Source organism: Mastomys coucha, unplaced genomic scaffold, assembly GCF_008632895.1.
Source record: "Mastomys coucha isolate ucsf_1 unplaced genomic scaffold, UCSF_Mcou_1 pScaffold6, whole genome shotgun sequence".
NCBI lineage: Eukaryota > Metazoa > Chordata > Mammalia > Rodentia > Muridae > Mastomys > Mastomys coucha.
In genome coordinates, this window is record NW_022196912.1 from 114,459,629 (window position 1) to 114,479,328 (window position 19,700).

At 46.2% G+C, this 19,700-nt stretch overlaps 1 protein-coding gene across 3 annotated transcripts in view; it reads right to left on the minus strand.

The window, feature by feature from the left end:
- Ttc7b (tetratricopeptide repeat domain 7B) overlaps window positions 1–19,700 on the minus strand; it is a 222,094-nt gene that overhangs the window by 83,732 nt on the left and 118,662 nt on the right. For all 3 annotated transcript variants that reach the window (XM_031356455.1, XM_031356456.1, XM_031356454.1), the window contains exons 10-13: window positions 5,082–5,165; window positions 4,002–4,106; window positions 2,363–2,480; window positions 331–388 (exon numbers count right to left, since the gene is read on the minus strand). In XM_031356455.1, coding sequence (XP_031212315.1) covers window positions 331–388; window positions 2,363–2,480; window positions 4,002–4,106; window positions 5,082–5,165 — 365 coding nt within the window. The remainder of the gene's footprint in view (window positions 1–330; window positions 389–2,362; window positions 2,481–4,001; window positions 4,107–5,081; window positions 5,166–19,700) is intronic.

The following is a 19,700-nucleotide window of genomic DNA, read 5'->3' on the forward strand; positions in this document are numbered from 1 at the left end:
AAAAAAAGGAACTCTTTTCAAGGCGATGACAAATGTCTTTAATAAAGGAACAATCTTCCCAGACAAAGTGTCTTATCTTTCTTGACCTGAAATCACTTTTATCAGGAATGAATAAAAAGTACCCAAATGAATAAACAAATTAAAAGTGTAGCCAAACAGGGCAAGGAGTGATACCCTACTTCTAGCTTTGAGGTTTCGTGTTTGCTGCTCAAGACGTCCTCCCAGAGGCAAAACACTGTTTACATAATCTTTAAAAATACCCTGCCTCTCTCACTCCTCATGTTCCGTTGTCACTACGTACTGCAAGTGAAAAGATGAACTCCCACTCACCTCTGAAATGCAAGAAGTGCCTTCCTCTGCAGGACCTCCTGCATCCCTCGCAGAGAAGCTGAGAAAAGGGTTCTGTTAGTAGGTGTCAGGAGAAGTTGGGGTGGGGTGCGCCCATACTAAACCCTCCACAAAAGCCACGCTATATGCACTAAGCTGTCTGAGTGCCCATCACAGTAGGCACTGTTAGGAAGGAAGCCCAGTCCCATTGCTAAGGCTTTGCTCTGTCTATGACCAGTGGACTTCACTGTGGAACAACATCAAGGAAACAGTGTGAGCTCTGAGGCCTTCTGAGTCCTGTGTCCCACACAGCAAGCTGTACCACTCTGAGCGTGAACTCATCTACCGTTATACCACTTTCAGGCACCTTTCTGTTAAAAGGGAAATCTGGAGTATGATGGTGGGGTGGGGTGGAGTGGGGTGGAGTGGGGTGGGGTGGGGTGGGGTGGAAGATTAGACCATTTGGAACTCCAGGAAGAAGATGTTGGTTTCCCGGGTAGGCATGTAGAACCATGTCTGCGGGATGGGTTCAGTCAGGGCTCAAGCACCATGAATGGATGAACTGCTCTCAGAGATTCTTTGGTACTGGGCAGCTATGACCTTGGGCCAAGGACTCTTGCTTGATGCTAGTTTAATTCATGCTGGCTAATGAATACCTTGATGTCAACATAAAAGATGGAGCTGCCCAAACCCAACATGGAAGTAAGAATATCAGTTCACAGGAGTAAGGCCCCCTGGCTGTGAGCAAACATTTTCCTGTGTAAAACAAGAAAAATGGCTCCCTTACAGTCTGCCTAAGAACTAAAAGGGCACTTTTTACTGGAGTAAGGAAGAGCTGCACTGCAGGAGAATCTGATCCAATCACTGCACAGGGGCAGCTCCTGCCAGCCAAGAACTTAACAGTGGGAAGGTGCCCACAGGGCTACTCAGAGCCTCAATGGATCTACAGAGAACCTCTACTTGACCCAACAGAACTTTCAATGTTGGAAGAGGCCCAGTAGGGTGTACTGGTTCTAAAAGCTGTTAAAAGGTAGACTGAACCAAGAATTTATGTGGGTAAGTCTATGGCATTCCGACCTCCCTCTGAAAGTTGATATTTGCAGACATGCTGAGTATGGCCAATATATTGCATGTGCATAGAAAAGTAGCCGGAAATCTAGCACTGAAAAGCAACTGGCATGCCAAACATGCAATATTTCAGGGTAGAGAAGGGAAGGATTTGGGCTTATTTGTAGGGGTCACTGTAGTATTCTGTTCTACTGTGACTGACAGGCAGTGGAGGGACTCTCTAGGAGGCCAGCAGGATCCTGCCTCTTGCTCTGGGTGGCACTTCAGAGCAGTTTGCCTTCTAGTCATTAAGTTACATATTTGTATTTAAGGGTTTTTTCTGTATTCATGTTATATTTTATAAAATGTTAAAAAATTAATCATAAAATAACATCAACTTACACTTTCTACAAAAGTTTTATTAAGTATATAAAACAGAATTAAGATTTATTTTAAAGTTATTAAGATTTAAAGTTAAAAAAAAACAATCAACTGAAACTTTTTAGCATATCCAAAATACATACATCATTATACTCGAGAGCCATGGGTTAGCTACACCGCATATGTATAGATTTGTGAGTTAAAATGTGTGAATGAAGAAGTGCACAGTCCCTGGCCAGCGAAGGGTTGATCCTTGCAAGTTTTTGGTCCTAAATTTTTCTATACTATTGTACCTAACACCCAATATCCATCCTTTCCCTTAGGAACTGTCCAGGTGCGGGGTTGGGGCCAGGGTGGGGGTGTAATTGTGTTGATTGTCTCATCTCTTGAGGCCTTGTTCTTCTTACTCTCAAGATAGAATCCCAGCACTTGCTGGCTAGGAACCTGGGCAGCACTAGCCCCACTATGACTACAGTTCAGGGCTTTGACGATTCCCATCACCAGGCCAGGGTCCCAGGACAGCCTGACTTCTGCACCCTCCACAGACAGAGGAGACTATGAGACACTGCAGGGTGGTCTTGGGCTGGGGGTGGAGGGCTTCTCTCACCATCAGTGGCTTGCAGACTATATGTGAGCCCCAGAGCTAGGTAGCCTTTGGCCTTGAATTCTGACGTTTTTTCTCCCACATCAACAACAGTTTTGGCAAACTTCTCAGCCTCTTCCAACTGAAAGATAAGTTTGAAACAACCTGTCAAACTTGTAACATCACTTCCCATGAGCACCTGCTTCTAAAAGTGGGTTTCTGGTTTGCTTTGGAAATAACCTCCAAACCTCCCAACTTGACCCTCTTTTCTTTACTGAGCCTTTCAATAGTCCACAGGATGCCTAGTTATCTTTCCTTAAATGTTCCCTGTCTGATTATTTGCCTCCTCTTCCAAAGCTGCTTTCGTATTTGCGGGGCTTCTTTCTTTTCCATTGTCATCGTTCACTCCTTGGTTTTATAATGGGGACTTAGGGGTCAGAGGTCAAATGAAGTATGTTTAAAAAGAAAACATTTCTTGAAATGTCTTGTGTTTGGGTCTTTCCCTTTATTCATGACATAAAGAATGCATTTATACTTGAAATCTCTTTGCCACAAGCTGTAAAAAAAATTCACAACTCGACCTATTTTACAGAACACAGCACACGGGCCTTGCACCAACAGATCCCTGTGGGGAATATGTGCCTGTAAACTGCACTTTCAGTCAGCCCTCTTCACAACTCACTAGAAAAGAGATTTGTTTCTGTAAAAGTGTGGCAGTGGTGGGACTGAGCTGGATGTAGTACCCGGGAGCTCATTACACTCTTCATTGCTGAGGCCTTTGAAAATGTGAATAACAAAGTAGTAAGAAATGGCATGCAGAAGAGGTTTGTTACTCCCATCTCTAACCAAGGTTTGTTTGGTGTTTAGAGACCTGTTTGTCACAGTAATAAATAGAGCTGCCGTTGGGAGGAGAGCAGTGGTCACCTGTGTTCCAAGAAGGTACATGCTGATGTTTCCTTCCAGGCCCACAGCACTGTTCCCTCTGGTCACAGCCCCAAACTGTCAATCACAGGAGCTTGTCACCCACAGCATGGCTATGAGCCTACGCCTGCTTCCTTCAAGTAGAATCACACAATGGATCACTTTCTTTACAAGGCAACAGGCCATGAGGCTATCAGGGAAGAAACCCCGAGTTAGCAGGGAGTCTTGGGCCTTGGGGCAAATTCCTCTTCATCTACAAAACTAACTGGATATGAAGCTGAATCAAAGACATGAAAACTCCACTCTAGGAGACAACCATCTATGCCTCCAGCTTGGCAAGCGAATCCACTTTCTGTTTTCTAATGCTGTATTTGCTGAGGTTCTAGAACCTTGATAAATTAGATGACTGCCCCACGCAAGCCTGAAGAAGCCCATCTGAAGAGTGCTTGCGGAGGAAGATGCATGAGCGAAGCTGTGCTATAAATATGTTGAGGCAGAGAGTAAATTTTTAAGTCAAAGGTTATCTAGAAAGCTTTGGGACCTTCTCAGTCCTACATGCCCCACACAGTGAGCTGTATCTCTCTCTGAGCATGAATCTAATCTAGCCTCTCATTTCTACTTTTCAAGCACATTTCCATTAAGAAGAAAACCTGAAGCATGCTGGGAATCGATGGACTCCCATAGGGCGGGTGAGGCTTGATGCTTAGGCATGGAGGAAGGAGTGGGGAGGCTCCCCACTTACCCAGTGGAGGGAGCCCACACAAAGCTTGGCTGCCAGGAGCGGGATGGTGGCGTCGTCCGGCTTGAGCCGGATACATTCCTTCAGCACCTTCACAGCACGGGCAGACTGCACGGGACAGAGCAGTGTGTCAAACTCACCAAGTCTGACAGAAGGAAACATTCTAGCCTTCTCAGAGGGGTCATGGTCTGTGAGAGCCAGGGCTTGGGGCTCAGGGAGTGACAGAAAGAAACATTCTAGCCTTCTCAGAGGGGTCAGGGTCTGTGAGAGCCAGGGCTTGGGGCTCAGGGAGTGTGCCGTTATCAAGAGCAAGCTGAAATGGGCCTCTGGCACCTGCCTAACTCACTCTGTTTGTGCAGCTATTGCAACAACAAGAAAAAATAGACTGCAATAGCTTACACTGGTATAAAAAACAAACACCTAATTAAAAGCATACTACACTATATTTCTGAGTTCAGTTAGCGCAAATAGTATTCCATGTGAGACTTCACAATTCACTGAATACCAGCCTTACTAATGGTTGCACCTTATCAAGAGTGCATATGGAAGGGCTGACACCCTCAATATTTGTGCATGTTTCTGCATGCATGTCTGGTAACTCTTGAAGTAGGCACATCATTCCATTTTACTAAATGACATGTCCCCTGTCACTCAGCTATGAAAGCACCCCGGGCTCCCACCAAATAGCAGCAGTAAGCCATGGTTTTGGCTAGTGTCCTCAGCTGCTCAACACTACAGGCTGTTAGAGAGAACCCAAAGACTCGCCCGCTCACCCCAACCCCCACCCACGCACACACCCCCAGGACATGTTTATACTCTCAAAGGGAATTTAAGACTTAAGTTTAACCATGTACGTTTCACATGAGTGAGTCATAACATGTTTTTAAAAAAGCAAATTAAGAATTCCTCACCTTAGTCCTATGTCCATCTTAGACCCTAAGTAAATGTGGTGGTCCATTATGAAAAGGCCGTAGGATAGTTTGCAATGGCGTCTGAGCCTTTCTGAGGTAGTAGGGAAGGTATATTCCTCATGAGATTCAACAGCATAAATCTGGACAGCGTGGCAGGCATGAAGGGACTCACCTTTCCAGCAGCCATCAGCGACAGAGCAAACTGGTACCAGAGGTGGAACTCCTCAAAGGCAAACTTCATGGCTCTTTCTAAGCACTGGTTGGAAAGAGAAAACAATGCTTACACACCGAGACCTACCACAAGCAGAGCTGTGTGAGTCTGCATCCGCAATATTTAATTCTGCCAACTCCATTAACCCTGAGTGCCTAGAACTCTCTGCCTTCTGAGGCGTTCTCTCACCATGCAGAGTGTCATGCCGAGGAGTTTTGCTCTGGCAAGAAATGAAGGCTGTCACAGAAGCACCGCAAACACAAGGCCCAATCTGACAAGTATCCATGGGCAGGAAATAGGAGCTCTGTGGGATGTGACCATAGTTTTCAGAAGTGGCATTTACAAGAATGGCACTGAGCCGTGCTGGTGAGAAAAGAACCTATGGGGAGGTGGGAGAGGAGAGGCGACTGAACCTCAGTGTGGCCACCACAGCCCAGTGAATCCAATTTGGACAAACAGATCTGGAGGAGGTAGGGCTGGAACCATGTCATCTTTGAGGTGGTGGCTGTTTTCCCAAGTTACTCTTTCTCTTCTCTACCCTGAGATCTCCTGCTACTGTAACCATGTTACTGAGCTGCTCTCACTCTCCTGAACCAGCCAGCACTACTAGAGAAGGGCACACTCATACTTCATGGCTTCTCCAGTGGTGGTCAGCCTGCTGTGGCATACAGTTCACAAACTGCCCTCTTAGGTAGCCAGGTTCCTGCAGACATAATCGCCTCAGAGATCTAAAAGGGCCATTAGAGGCAGGTGAGGTAGAAGACTACAATGAGGGCTAGAGAATGGAATGTTCTAGGAGCTTCAAAACTCATAATATGTCTAATTTAGAACCCAAAAGGGCAAGCTACAGGAGGAGGGTGAGCAACATTTCTCTTGGAGGGAAAAGAAAGAGAACCATTGAGAAAGGAAATTGAAATGTAGACCCTGGGGAGACACCACTCAGAAAGGGTCTCAGGAAGGGAGCAATAGGTTAGAAACAAGCCAAGCAGATGCTGGGGCTAACAAAGCACTTGGCTTTCCGAGGATACTGTGAAGCACATTGGAGGACAGCAGGTCATAGGCCCAGAGGAGGTAAGATGGGGCAGGTGAGGAGTGAGCAAGGCTGGAGGATACAGATAGACCACCTCAACATGTCCTCATTTCCTTGTGGTGTCGACCAGAACAATCTTCAACAAGGAGAGCTGAGCAGACAGAGAGAACACAGGTGGGGGGAACACACAGGCTCCACAAGACACACAGCACCAGGCCCCAGCGTTGGGCTAACCTGTGATGAGGCAGGCAGGGGCTTCAAGGGAAAGGGAGGACTGAGGGGGTCATCCACCCAGACCATTGCTTTCTTTATCAAGGTGGATCGAGGTGGCTGCTAAAATAAAATAAAAAAACAGAGCCAAGAGAGGTACAGCAAGGCAAAGCAAAGGGTTAGACGACCAAGACACTGCAACTGCTCATGGTAGGTCACCTCACAGCGGCCTGGGTGTGCCCTGCAGCTAGACGATCTTATGGTGGCTTTCCTAACAGTGCTCGGAGCCAGGCCTGCGACAGAACATGATGGAATTCTCATGGCTAATGGACAGAGGGAAGGAAGGACAGGAAGCAGAAACTAAGAGTCTCATGGAGGCGGTGACACACAAGCAGGACACATAAACACATGAGGTAATACACAATAAAAGCAAAATGGCACCGGGTTGGGGGGGGGTGGAGAGGAGAGAACAACTCCAGTGTCACTAGGGACTGGGTTAGGGTTCAATTGCTAAAGTGCTTGTGGTACAAAAACCCAGGTACAAGGACTTGGGTTTGGATCTCCAACCTACATGTAAAGAAAGTCAGGTATTCCTATGAGGCAGACCCGAAGGATCGCCGTAGCTCACTGCCAGTTAATCTAAGCTAGTCCACATCAGTAGTCTCTTGGTTTAGCAAGAGACCTTGTCTTAAAAATAAGGTGGAGAGCCACTGAAGATGACTGACATTAACCTCTGTCCTTCTCACATGCTGCATACCTTGACACAAGAGAATAAGGATGCACGCACACACACACACACACTCACTCACTTGCTCTCACGATCACATGATTACACAGACTGAGGTCATCAGACTTGACGGCAGGTATTTTTACTCACTGAGCAATTTGGACAGCTCCACTTTTGTTATTTATTTATTTTTTAATGATCAAAGGTAGAATCATCTTGGTTTTTCTAAGACCCTTCTCTGAAGTTAAAGTAATTAGGGTTAAATTCTAGTGCTACAAGATCAAGCAAACTGGCTACTGGGTAGATAGAAACAAGAAGCCCACGATTATTCAGAATCTGATTTCTGAAAGAGCACAACCAGATGTGGTGGCGTGCGACTTTAATCTCAGCACTCATGAGTCAGATGCAGGTGATCTCTGTGAGACAAAGGCCAGCCTGGCCTACATAATGAGTTCCAGGCCAGCCAAGACTATAAAATGAGACCCTGATCAGAAAAGTGGAAGGACAAAGGAAGAAAGAGCAGGCCAACATTATAGGTTAGTATGAGAAAAAGAAACTTTACATCAAATAGCACTATGACTACTTACTCATACAGAAAATATTTTCAATTGAATTTTACCTCAATGTTTCATAAAACTCTGTTCAGGGCAGACTAAAGACAAAGTGAAAAGTAAAACAAAGAACAAGACAGATTCTTTCCACCTGAACGGATTACATAATACCTGTCATCTTAGCCCAAGTTCAGATTTACAATACGTAGTCACTAACTTCTTCATTTTAGAAACGAAGTCCATTCGTAGGCCCCTGCCCACCGCAAACTGGGCTAACGTGTGGGCTGGCTCACTTGTTCGGCAAGGCTCTTGGTTGCACTTGCTGTGCAGCTAGCGAGGCACTATTTTGAGCATGCCTCCTTTGATCATACTTACAACCCTACACAGCACAGGAAGGTGCAATTACCATGCTCCTTGAAGGGACCGGAGGCTGAAGCGCACAGATTTAAGTGACACATGGCATCTCAGGGAGCTGAGGATAGAGCCAGCTATGCATCCTGCAGCCTGGTTCCAGAGTCTGATCTCAGAATCATGGCAGCAGTGGATGGCCCGAGATGCTGATGACAGTCACACCCCTGGCACCTCACTCAGCATGACATTCTTGCTGTGTACAGCACTACATACTGAACAGGGGGCGGGGTCACGGTCCCTACAGATGTCGGGCTCCAGCAGTACTCTTGCCGCTAGTGAGGTATCTGCTCCCCACACCTCTGGGATGGATCCCCAAAGCTGCTGAAGACTGAGACCTTTACAATTTGCAGAATTTTCAAGAAACTTCACTGATTCCATGACAGCCAGCCAAATGGAACATTTCCAGCCTATCTTTAAAAAGCACGCAGCTTGACAAAGATTGAGGCAAGCTATGCACTCCCTCTACAATGTCTTTCACATTCTTCTAGCTCGAACCTCTCTCAAGACTATAGCAACCCGTATCTCATGATAAGCCATGGAGGAACCATAAAGAGAGTCAGAGACATAAGGGGATACAACTCACTGGAAGTGTACTCACCTAGCATATGCAAGGCCCTGGGCTCAACACACACACACACACACACACACACATACACCCTGGGCTCAACACACACACACACACACACACATACACACACACACACACACACCCCAACTACAGACCCTAAGAGCTTCAGCCAAGTGTGCTGGCCACATGCCTGTAATCTCAGTATTCAGGAGGCTGAGGTGGGAAGCCAGCATACAATACATAGTGAGACTGTCTCAAAAAAGCAATGAGAGTAGCTGGAGAAGATGGTTTGGAGGGTAAGAGGTTAAGACTGCTCTTCAAGAGGATCCAGATTTGGTCCCCAGCAACCTACATGGCAGCTCACAACCATCTGTAACTCCAGTTCCACAGGCTCTGATGCCCTCTTTTGGTCGCCTTGGCACCAGACCAAAAACAAAACAAAACAAAACAAAAAAAACAAAAAAAGCAGAGGGAGAAGGAGAGAATATGTAAACCAATAATGATAAACTAAGCTCCCTCCAGATCACAGGTACGCATGCTCTGCGTCACAGCTAGATCACAGGTATGCATGCTCTGCGTCACAGATGATAGCCCCGACTGTGGGCTTTGATACACAGTTCCAGCTCTGAACATGTCCAAACAGCTCCAGATGCTCCAAATTCCTGATGCCATCCATGCCCAGTGTTGGAATATCTAGCAAGTCCTCCCTTATGTTTTCAGAAACATCCAAAAATACACCTCTAAGAACTCAGGTTGCCCAAAGCTCTATTACAAGAAGAGACTGGTGTTGTGACTAGAGACTTGATACCCACAATCTTCTTAGCTGGGGTGGGCACACACCCCATTTGTTTGATGACTCCTTTTAAGAAACTGCAAACATCTGTATGTGACACAGTAAAAACGGTCAGTTTTAATGTTTGTAAGGATGTTGGTGAGGACGTATGCTAATGAGATACAATAAAGAACACTCATAATTTAGCAGCGTTTCTACTGAAAGAGAAGTCCTGATGACAAGAGACTTCTCAGAAAGCAGCAGGTGCAAGCACACAGGAGTGGGAGGAAGGGACAAAGCTGAGAAGCTCTTGGAGCACACAGATCCAGCATGGCAGGCGAGAAGATGCTAGCTCTGAGGACAGATGGCCCAGGCTAATCAACACCCCTCTCCAGCCAGAGAGCTATCAGTGGGGCAGAAGCTGGTCATGAACAGTGCACCCAAGGGTGTCTGGCAGAGCAAGCACTGCAACCCTGCAACTGTGACAGCTGCTGCGGCTGCTCTTGTGACACGATGTGACAGCAGATCTGTGGGTTCTGATCGGAAGTAGGAGAGAGTGCCTGGGACTGTGAGAGTGACAGGAGCCCAAGTAGAAATCTGGCCCCTTCTTACTTGTGATGTCAGAGGAAGGATGATGAGCCTGGGGGTCGGGGGATGTGGCTCAGGGAGATACAGCATTATGGACACCTCTGAATCATCTCCACCGCTAGAAGTGAAGATGAACTTAGCAGCAGGATGCTGGCATCCCAGGAAGTACAGGTACTCTGACACCCTCTATAGCCCAGGTGACACTCGCCAGATGCCATGGATATGTAGCAGTGCATCCCTTGGAGGCTACAGGGCCTCATCATCTGGGTAGCAGTCAGTATGTCATTTGCAAACTTATTTCCTGCTGGGATAAGGGCTTCACCTTTCTTTCACATTGGCTTTTCATGAGAAGCCATATTTGAAGGGTTCTGGGAACAGGCTGCTCCTCTGGCATGAGAAAGGGATTTAGCAATTACCTTCCTTGTATGTAAAGCTCAATCATACCAACTGGGTGTGTGGCAGTGACAGCTGCACAATACCACAGGCAGGGAGAAGCCAGGGCCTATTCTGGGAATTCAAGAACAAGACTCAGCATCTAAAACCCATGGGGAGAAAGGGCAGAAATAAATAATCAGGTACCTGTACACTTGGCTTGCTGCCCGAAGCTGAAGCCAGCCTGCTAAGAGAACAGTACCAGCTGAGCTCTTTCCTTTTCCTCTGGACAGTTTTCACTACAGAGACCCTCAGGGCCCTTCACCTAGGAAGACTGCCTTTCTTGTATTATTTACTGAGTATATTATTAAAAGTGATAATGTAATTCTTTATAGTTGTGTACTAACACATTAAAAGTTAACAAGGTAGATGACAAACATGTTGGTTCTTTTGGCAATGAAAATTTACTGAGCTATTTAGATATTTGGGACCACTGTTTTATACACATAGGACACCCTAATTGGGTGTGTGGAAACCAACGCAACCTGATTCTATTCTTAATTTACAAATACAGGGATGAAGACTCAGAGAGCCAACAAGATCTGTCTAGGGTCACATAGCGTCAAGCTGAAATCAGAATCCAGGTCTCATGATGCTATTATTTCTAATTTAATTAAAACTGAAAGTACAAATTACAATGGAGTTTGAGCAATCTGCTTCAGAGAAGAATGGGTCCAGGAAAAAGCTTCTAACAGTCATGCTCTCAGGACTCAACCAGCAAACACAGCCTCCTTCCATCTGTGGGAAAACACAATGTCAAAGCTTGCTCAAGTTTCCTCCTCTTAACTTTAGAAATAAAATCCGGGATCCTCTGCATCCCTGCCCCACCCCTCCCCATTTCTCTTTCTGCTTTCAAACAGTAAGGCTACTCCAGGCAGAGGATCTCCAAGTTTTATTGCTTTGGAAAATGCTTAAAATTAAAAGACATTATTTCTTCTGGCCACAGTGAGAATAGAAAATGGGTTATTTTTTCTTTGGGTTTTTTTTGGGGGGGGTGTGTGTGAGGTGGGGTGGGGTAAAGGGTGTTTTCTGGAGACAGGGTTTCTCTGTGCAGCCTTGGCTGTCCTGGAACTAGCTCTGTAGACCAGGCTGGCCTCGAACTCAGAGATCTGCTTATCTCTGGTTCCTGAGCTCTGGGACTCATGCACCCCCACGCTGGGCTGAAAGTGGGTTATTCTCAATGGTCCCAGGTGTCATTCTCTGGCAGTCAACCTTCTCAACTTTATGAGTCAGCTTTACTAAGTGTGCGCAGTATAGGAGCCCTGGTTCCGAATCCAACACTCCCTGCTATGTTGCCAATGCAGTTGTTCTTTGTTGGCCTTACAGAAAGCACTAAATACAGTTCTCTCCTCTACCTTCTCCCCTCAGCTGCTTTTCCCCTTTGGATCTTTGTTATTAGCTCTCTGACCTGGTGTCTTAGCCAGGGTTTCTATTCCTGCACAAACATCATGACCAAGAAGCAAGTTGGGGAGGAAAGGGTTTATTGAGCTTACTTCCACATGGCTGTTGATCACTAGAGGAAGCCAGGACTGGAACTCAAGCAGGCCAGGAAGCAGGAGCTGATGCAGAGGCCATGGAGGGATGTTCCTTACTGACTTGCTTCCCCTGGCTTGCTCAGCATGCTCTCTTATAGAACCCAAGACTTCCAGCCCAAGGATGGCACCACCCACAAGGGGCCCTACCCCCTTGATCACTAATTGAGAAAATGCCCCACAGCTGTATCTCATGGAGGCACTTCCCCAACTGAAGCTCCCTTCTCTGTGATAACTGCAGCCTGTGCCAAATTGGCACACAAAACCAGCCAGTACACCTGGCTTGGGACACTAGGTTCTAACCCTCAGACTGTGGTTACAGCCTTACGTATGGATGCAAGGGCTGCAGAGGGAAGTGAGGAGCCAGAGGTGGTACTCTGGTGGCACGAGGACAGTGGCATACTGTATACAAAGTATATGTGCAGCAAAAGCTTAAGTGAGGAACAAGTATAAAGAGAGCCAGAGTCCGCTCTATCCACTATCTTTTTAGGAGAGCCGCAGAAAGAAAAGAAAGGACCATAAGGAATGCAGCAAACTCTGAGGACTCTAGAGATGGCCACATCTGACAGCGCTGCAGCCAAGGGGATTAAACCGCAGCTGGAGGACCCAGGCTGGCCTGATGCTTATTTGCATATAGACCTGTGGAATAAAATAAAGACCACAGACTTGGCCAGCATGGCGTTTGCAAGAGTGCTGAGTATTCAACAAGGAAAAGAATAATCTCTTCAACAAAATGTGCTGGCTTGTGTGATTTCCACACATAGCCTTTGTGATTTCTATCAAGTTGACACAACCCAGAATCACCTGCCTGAAGGCAGGGCCTCTGAAACTGTCTGTGAGGGGTGACCTTGATGGTACTGATTGAGGTGGGAAGACCCACCTGGGTGGCATCATTCACTGCACGTTCAGGTCATGGGCTGTGTTAGGAAGGGAACTGAGTACTAGCATGCATACATTACTGCATTACACTCTGATCTCCATTACTGCATTGCACTCTGATCTTCACTGTGGATATGATGTGGCCCATTCTCTCAGGCTCCTGCTGCTGTGACTTCCCTGTTTGAGGGACTAGAACCTGTAATTATAAGCCATATAAATCTTTTCTCCCTTGAATTGCTTTTGCCAGGATATTTTATGGCAGCAATAGAAACCCAACCAACCAACCAACTAGTCTAAAACAGGAATTAGTACTGAAAGTACTTTACTGTGAAAAACCTGACCATGAATGTGGCTCTTAGACCTCTGAATAGTTTTGTGGCTAGAAAAGGGCAGCTTTTGATACATTGGGGGTATGAAGCAATTGCATGCTGGAAGCAAAGCTTATTGGGCCATTCTGGTAAGAGCTTGAAAAGACAAGAATGTTGAGAGAAATTCAGATAGTGGAGGCCTGGATCATGAGATTTCAGGAGATAACATGCACTCTACTGGGAACTGGGCTAGGAGCCATTTGATAGTACTTTGGCTAAGTATCTAACTTCAGTCTGACCATGTCCTAAGAACCTGAGTGTTGAGCTCAATGCCAAGAGACTGATTTGTTGGGCAGAGAAACACTCAAAGCAGTATGGTATCCAGACTGGTGATATAACTGCTAAAGAGATCAGCACCACTGCAGAGGAAGCTCCCTCACTGCATGGGACACTAGGAAAAGGATTCTGAGGGCAACATCTTGAACCTGCAGCAGAACTGGGAAATGGTGATCACATGACACTGGTTTTGAAGACTGAAGGAGTCATGGAGGAGCTGCTTTGTGGTGGGGCTGTTATCCCTGTGTAAGGCCCTGAGAGGCCTCTGGGAACTTGCAGAGGTGAAGCCCAAACTGCACTGAGCCCTAAGAATACTGGAGATGTCGGGCCCATAGCACATCTGCCATGGAAAGCTACAGGTGTAGACTGAAGCTTGGCTAAGCCTATTCGAGAAGCTGTGTATGCTGCTGGCAGACCTGGAAGAGAGGGGCTGCTCCAGCCTTTGGGAATCAGTTAAATATATTACAAACACCAGATGCCAGACACGAGGCAACATTAATCTGTTTTTGTTTTTCAATTTTCCCAGTGGGGTGTGTGTGTGTGTGTGTGTGTGTGTGTGTGCACATATGGAGGCCTGAGGTTGGGAATCATCAATGCAAGGGTTCACTAACATAGCTAGTCTTGCTAGCCAGCTTACTCTGGGAATCTCATCTTCACTCCCAAGCTGAAATTAGAGGCGGGCTGCCATACCCACCTGGCATTTATGTGGCTTTCTGGGGATCTGAGCTCTGATCCTTATGTTTTCTTGGTAAGCATTTTAACTTCTGAGCCATCTCCCTGGCCTCTGCATTAGTTCACTGCCTGCAAGCTCCTGCTTCTGTGATGTCACCACTATGATGGCCTCTACACAGACACTTTGAGCTGAAAACCCAAAACCCATCTCCTGTGAGCTGCTTTTGTCAGTATATTTTATCACAGCAATAGAAAAACAAAGACATATACCATATATATATATACAGAGTTCACCCAGAGAGGTTCATTAGCTCCAAATATAGGAGCTAAACCAAAACCCACTTAGGAGAAGACTTGGGGGTACACTGCCATGCTTGTGAATTTGTCATTGAACCAGTGGCTCCTCAGAAAGACACCAAGGGAATAAGCAACAGAAGAAAACACACTGGGTTTAGTTAGAATCAAAACTTCTTTATATTAAAGGACATAATTAAGAAAGTAAAGAGAAAACAAATAGAATAGAGAAATATCTGTGAACTATATATCTAATAAGAGTTTAATATGTATTTAAATAAAAACTATAACAACTAAAAATTAACAATTTAAAAGTGGGCCCAGGGCATGAATAATAATCTTTGCAAAGAAGACACACAAATTAACAAAGGATGTGGAAAGATGCTCTGTGCGTTAGGAAAATGTAAGTCAAACCCACAGTGAAATACCACTCAGTATCTACCAGGGCGACTGTAATCAGAGTAATAGATGCTGGGGAGCAAAGGAGAACTGGAGAGAGTGTGAAATGGGAAGGCCACTGTGAGAAACAATTAGCAGTTCCTCAAAAAGTTCAACAAGAATTTCCATATGACTTGGCAACTCCTCTAGAGAGCCAAGAAGAGGAACTCAGGAATGCGGTGTTTTGCTTTCACACAGTCAGACACTATTACAACAAGGTGGACTTACAGACTAGTTAAGTGAGTAAGCCAGGCCTAAAGGGGTATGGATTACATCATCTGTTGGTTAGGCTGTGGTCAGTGCTCATGGCAGACTCACCATAGCCAAAGGGTGAGGATAACTCAGGCATCCATCTGTAAATGAGTGGATAAACACAATGTGACAGGTATGTACAGGGGAACATTATTTGACAAAAAGGGATGTAGCCCTGATAACATGCTGTCAGACATACTGTCATAACAAGGTTGAATCTTAAAAACATTAGCTCAGTCAGGCACATGACTTGTTTTATACTAGGTACCTGAAATAGGCAAATTCACAGGAAGAAAGATTAGAGTTGTCAGGGTTGTGTGTGTGTGTGTGTGTGTGTGTGTGTGTATGTGTATGTGTGTAGGAGTGGGGATAGGGAACTACTGCTAACTATGTACAGTTTTATTTGAGGTAGTGGAAAGTTTGGAATAATGATGACAGTTGTACAACAGTGTGAATGTCGTTAAATATTTATGAACTGTATTTTTCAAAGATCGAAGCAGCATACTAATTTTTTAAAGAAAAAAAATGTAAATAAGACATGAGGGAGTGAACACCTGGAAAACTGTTTCCCTGAGCTGTACCACACAAGGATTTCAACTCTTCTGCTCCTCCCAGGAGTATAAATACTCTCACTGAAGAGAGGAAAGGTGTGCTTTACAAAGAAGGCTTCCATGATGTGGAGACAGAGAACCCAGCGACTGCACCAGGGGCTGAGATTCTTTGGAAATGCAAAATTAGCATTAATGATTCTACCAGGCTGGTTCAAAATGCTGGACCAGAGTTGAGAGCTATCTAGCAGCTCTGCCCCAAGCAAGATCCATCTCTCCTAAAGCATACTAATATGCAATAAATGATGCTTACAACCTTGGTAACAGTCTGGGGAAGACACGCTCATTGTTCTTCCAGGAGAGTTTGAAAGGGTAAGGGAACACTTGCTGTGAAGCCCAGGATTCAAGTCTCAGCATCCTCTGCTCCAGCACCCCCCCACGTCACTGGGGGACATAGGGCAAGGTAAGATGCTCAGTGAGGTGAGGCATGGTGATCCTCTAAGCAGGGCCAGAGGTGAGCAGCATTCTCACAGTGCCTCCTAATAACATAGTGCTTAGTTTGGTAAGTACAAGTGTTCCTTGGGTACAATCATTAGCCATACTACCCACAGCTCTACAGCTTTACCATAAACAAATGACTATGAGTTCAATGGAAAGATAAAAATATCCCTTCTGTTGTTAAAGCTGCCATGTTTATGTAGGGGGAGCACACACCATCTCCAAAAAGACCCTATAATATTCTTTCCAAATGGAATTGTTAATAGTCAGACTTGAGAAACAAGACTCCTTAGCAGCTTGGGTTCATTCTGAAAAACAGAGGAAGCAGGGCTCCTGGCCTTACTTTTAATAGAGGGGTTGTCATGCCAACGAGGGCTGCTGTTTAAATTGAAGGGGAAGAAAGAAGTGTTCCTTCCTACACAAACTTTTCAGCAGGGCTCACAATTAGTCCTTAAAAAAACCACGAAAACTCATAGCACTGGAGTGATGGGAAACACTGTGCTCATGTCATTTGTCAGAGAAAGGCCATGATGAGAGATCTCGGGTTTCTTCTGCTGCTCCATTCTTCATGACCACAAGTAGGGTAAACAGGGCACTGGAGAAAAGAATTGTTGATTTGGGCACATGCCAAAGCAAGCTAATGCTGAGCTCAGAGAGTGGCCCTCCATCTTGAATAAGCACTGGAAAAGAACGGGGACAGAGAGAACAACGTCCCCTGCCCTGCTATTGAATTTTCAAAGGCTGGGTCTCTACCATGCCTTCATAACACACCTGCTCCTAAGGGTGCCAGTGACAGGAGAGGGGACGTGCTGGCACACACAGCAAGGCCACTTCCTTTTCTTTTCCTGGTGTCTGTGGGCTGAGCTTTGCCAAAGGGAAGGAAACCTGCTCTGTGGGCATGATGCTGGTTAGGACAAGAGGAGGGAAGGCTCAAGGACAAAACGTCTTTCTATCCAATATCCTGGTGCAATGGTACTCTCTGGACACAAAGGCCTCGCCCACACATAGGAAGATGTCATTGTTTCTGAGGCATGCATGGCCATCAGTCAGGGTATGTGACTAGACCCATTAGCAAGGGCCAACACCAAGCCCTACACAACTGCTTCCTTCTACATGCCCTACAGTGTTGTCATGGAGTGTGGGCATTAGTACTGAACATGCCTGGCATAGACCTGACAGTCAAGCTGATAAATGAGAAGGCTGCTTACAACCTAACAGGCAGGCAGAGGGATGAGGCGCCCTTGGCCTCTTTGCCTTCTCCTTTCAGAGCAGGATGGGGCAAGATTTCATAAAGCTGCTCAGAATGGCAAGCAACTAAACCTCTGAATTGTTGATTTTAAATTTTTTCCATTTAATATTTTAGACTAAAGTTGACCACAGAAAACTGAAACTAGTGGGCAAAACTGGCAGTGAGGAGGAGGCCTACTGTATTCAATTCCCATCAGGTCTTGATGATCCCATTCAGATGTCAGTGCCTCATTACCTCTAACCAGCATAGCCAAAGCCCTCACCTAGAATTGGCTTATTCTAGCCAGGAACACAGAGCTTTGCTCTGCTGTCTTTATGTTTCTATGTGAGCTTTATAGGTTTCTCTTGCGTTTCGTAGACTTTGCCATTGCCCTGCCCCTCGCAGTTCCTGCATGCAGTGAGAGCGTCAGCATTCAGCTGCCATTCGATGAGCTCTGCACACTAGCCTTCACCATGGGATGAACAGCTCTCTGAGGAAATGGCTCAGCTGGTAGCAGCACTCGCTTTACAAGGAGGATCTAGGTTTGATGCCCAGAACCCATGTAAAAAGCCAGGAGTGGCTGTGTATGCCTGTAATCTTAACATCGTACAGTGGAGAAAGGAGAATGCCAAGATCTCAGTGTCCAGCCAGTCTAGCTGAAACCATGATACTGCGTTCATTGAGAGACCCTTCTTATGGCAACAACCTGGAGCATAACAGAAGACACCTGGTGTCCTGTTTTGGGTCTGCATGAGGGTGTACCTGCATGCGTGCACTGCACACATAGCTACATACACACACACACACACACACACACACACACACACACACCCTCTGTCTGAGACATACATAAGCATTATCCTCATTTTACAGAAAAGAAATAGAGACACAGGTTGCTGAGGGTGACATAACTGTGAAGTGACAGGCCCAGAGCTCAATCCAAAGTCCTCTCTCTGACTGTTGAGTGTGCCAGGGCTGAACTGGGGGCCTGAGGTTCATGGTGAAAGACAGGATGGGCAGCATGGCAATGTGAGAACAAGATAGGAACTTGTCCTCCATAAAATGTGGTGGATATGACCCCAGTGCACGTGCACACATACACAGACACACACAGACACAGGCAAGCAGGCAGACATACACACACACACACACACACACACACACACACACACACAGACACAGGCAAGCAGGCAGACACACACACACACATGTACAGACAGAGACACAGGCAAGCAGGCAAACACACACACACACACACAGACACAGGCAAGCAGACACACACACACACACACAGACATAGGCAAGCAGGCAGACACACACACACACACATGCACACGCACACAGACACAGACACAGGCAAGCAGACAGACACACACACACACCATCTCATTCACCATCTCATTGTCACAGGCCATTCTTCACACAGATAGATTAAAGATGGTCTTTAAGACCCCAGAGGCTAGCTAGCTCAGAGTTTCTGGACTCTGAGTGACTATTATTTTCTTTATTTATATGTACTGTTTGATTCTTCAAGGAGCATGCAGAGCTGTTGCTTCTGACAGAAAGAGAAACAGTGAAGTGAAGTTTATTGTAGGAAGGAAGGAAAATGAAAAAGGGAGAGGGGGCTCTGAGGGTTTCTAAACAGAAGAGTGGAAATGGTTTGGTGAATATTAGGAGCAGATTCGCCCCGCGTAGCAGCACTACTCACATTAGCCACCAGGAGGCAGAACAGCCTGAGCACTTAGCTCGGAGGCCACCAGATGTAGATGCTAGGGAGGGAACGCTGGTCCTCTGTGAGGACAGCAGGCATGCTGAGCCATCTCTCCAGACCCACCTTTCCTTCTGGAGTGAAAATGCTTAGGAATCAAAGGTGACGGCCGCTGCTGTGACTCTGGTGCCCATAAGGGTTCAGGGCAGTGAAAGGCTTGTGTCTAGGATGGAACCTTGGGTAAAGGTTGCGACTGTGAGGCTGTGGCCTCAAGGTGTCAGGGCCATGGTGTAGCTCTCATGTACCTTGTGAGTTATCAAAAGGGGCTCGCAATAAAAGAGCAGTCTGGACTTCTTCCATTCTTTCTGCTCCTGATTTGACATGAACCTCTTGTTCTCAAAGGCTCTCACAGATGCTAGCTGGTGGGTGACAAAGCCAAGCAGTGGGCCTCTCCACAGAGGCTGTATCGTATGGACTGTGAACCTCCGAGACTTGGGATCAATGAGCCTCTGCTTCACTGGGTAGCCTAGGCCAGAGATCTCATGCTGGTGTTACAGAGCTGACTGTACAGCCATACAGTGCTAAGGATGTGCCAAAC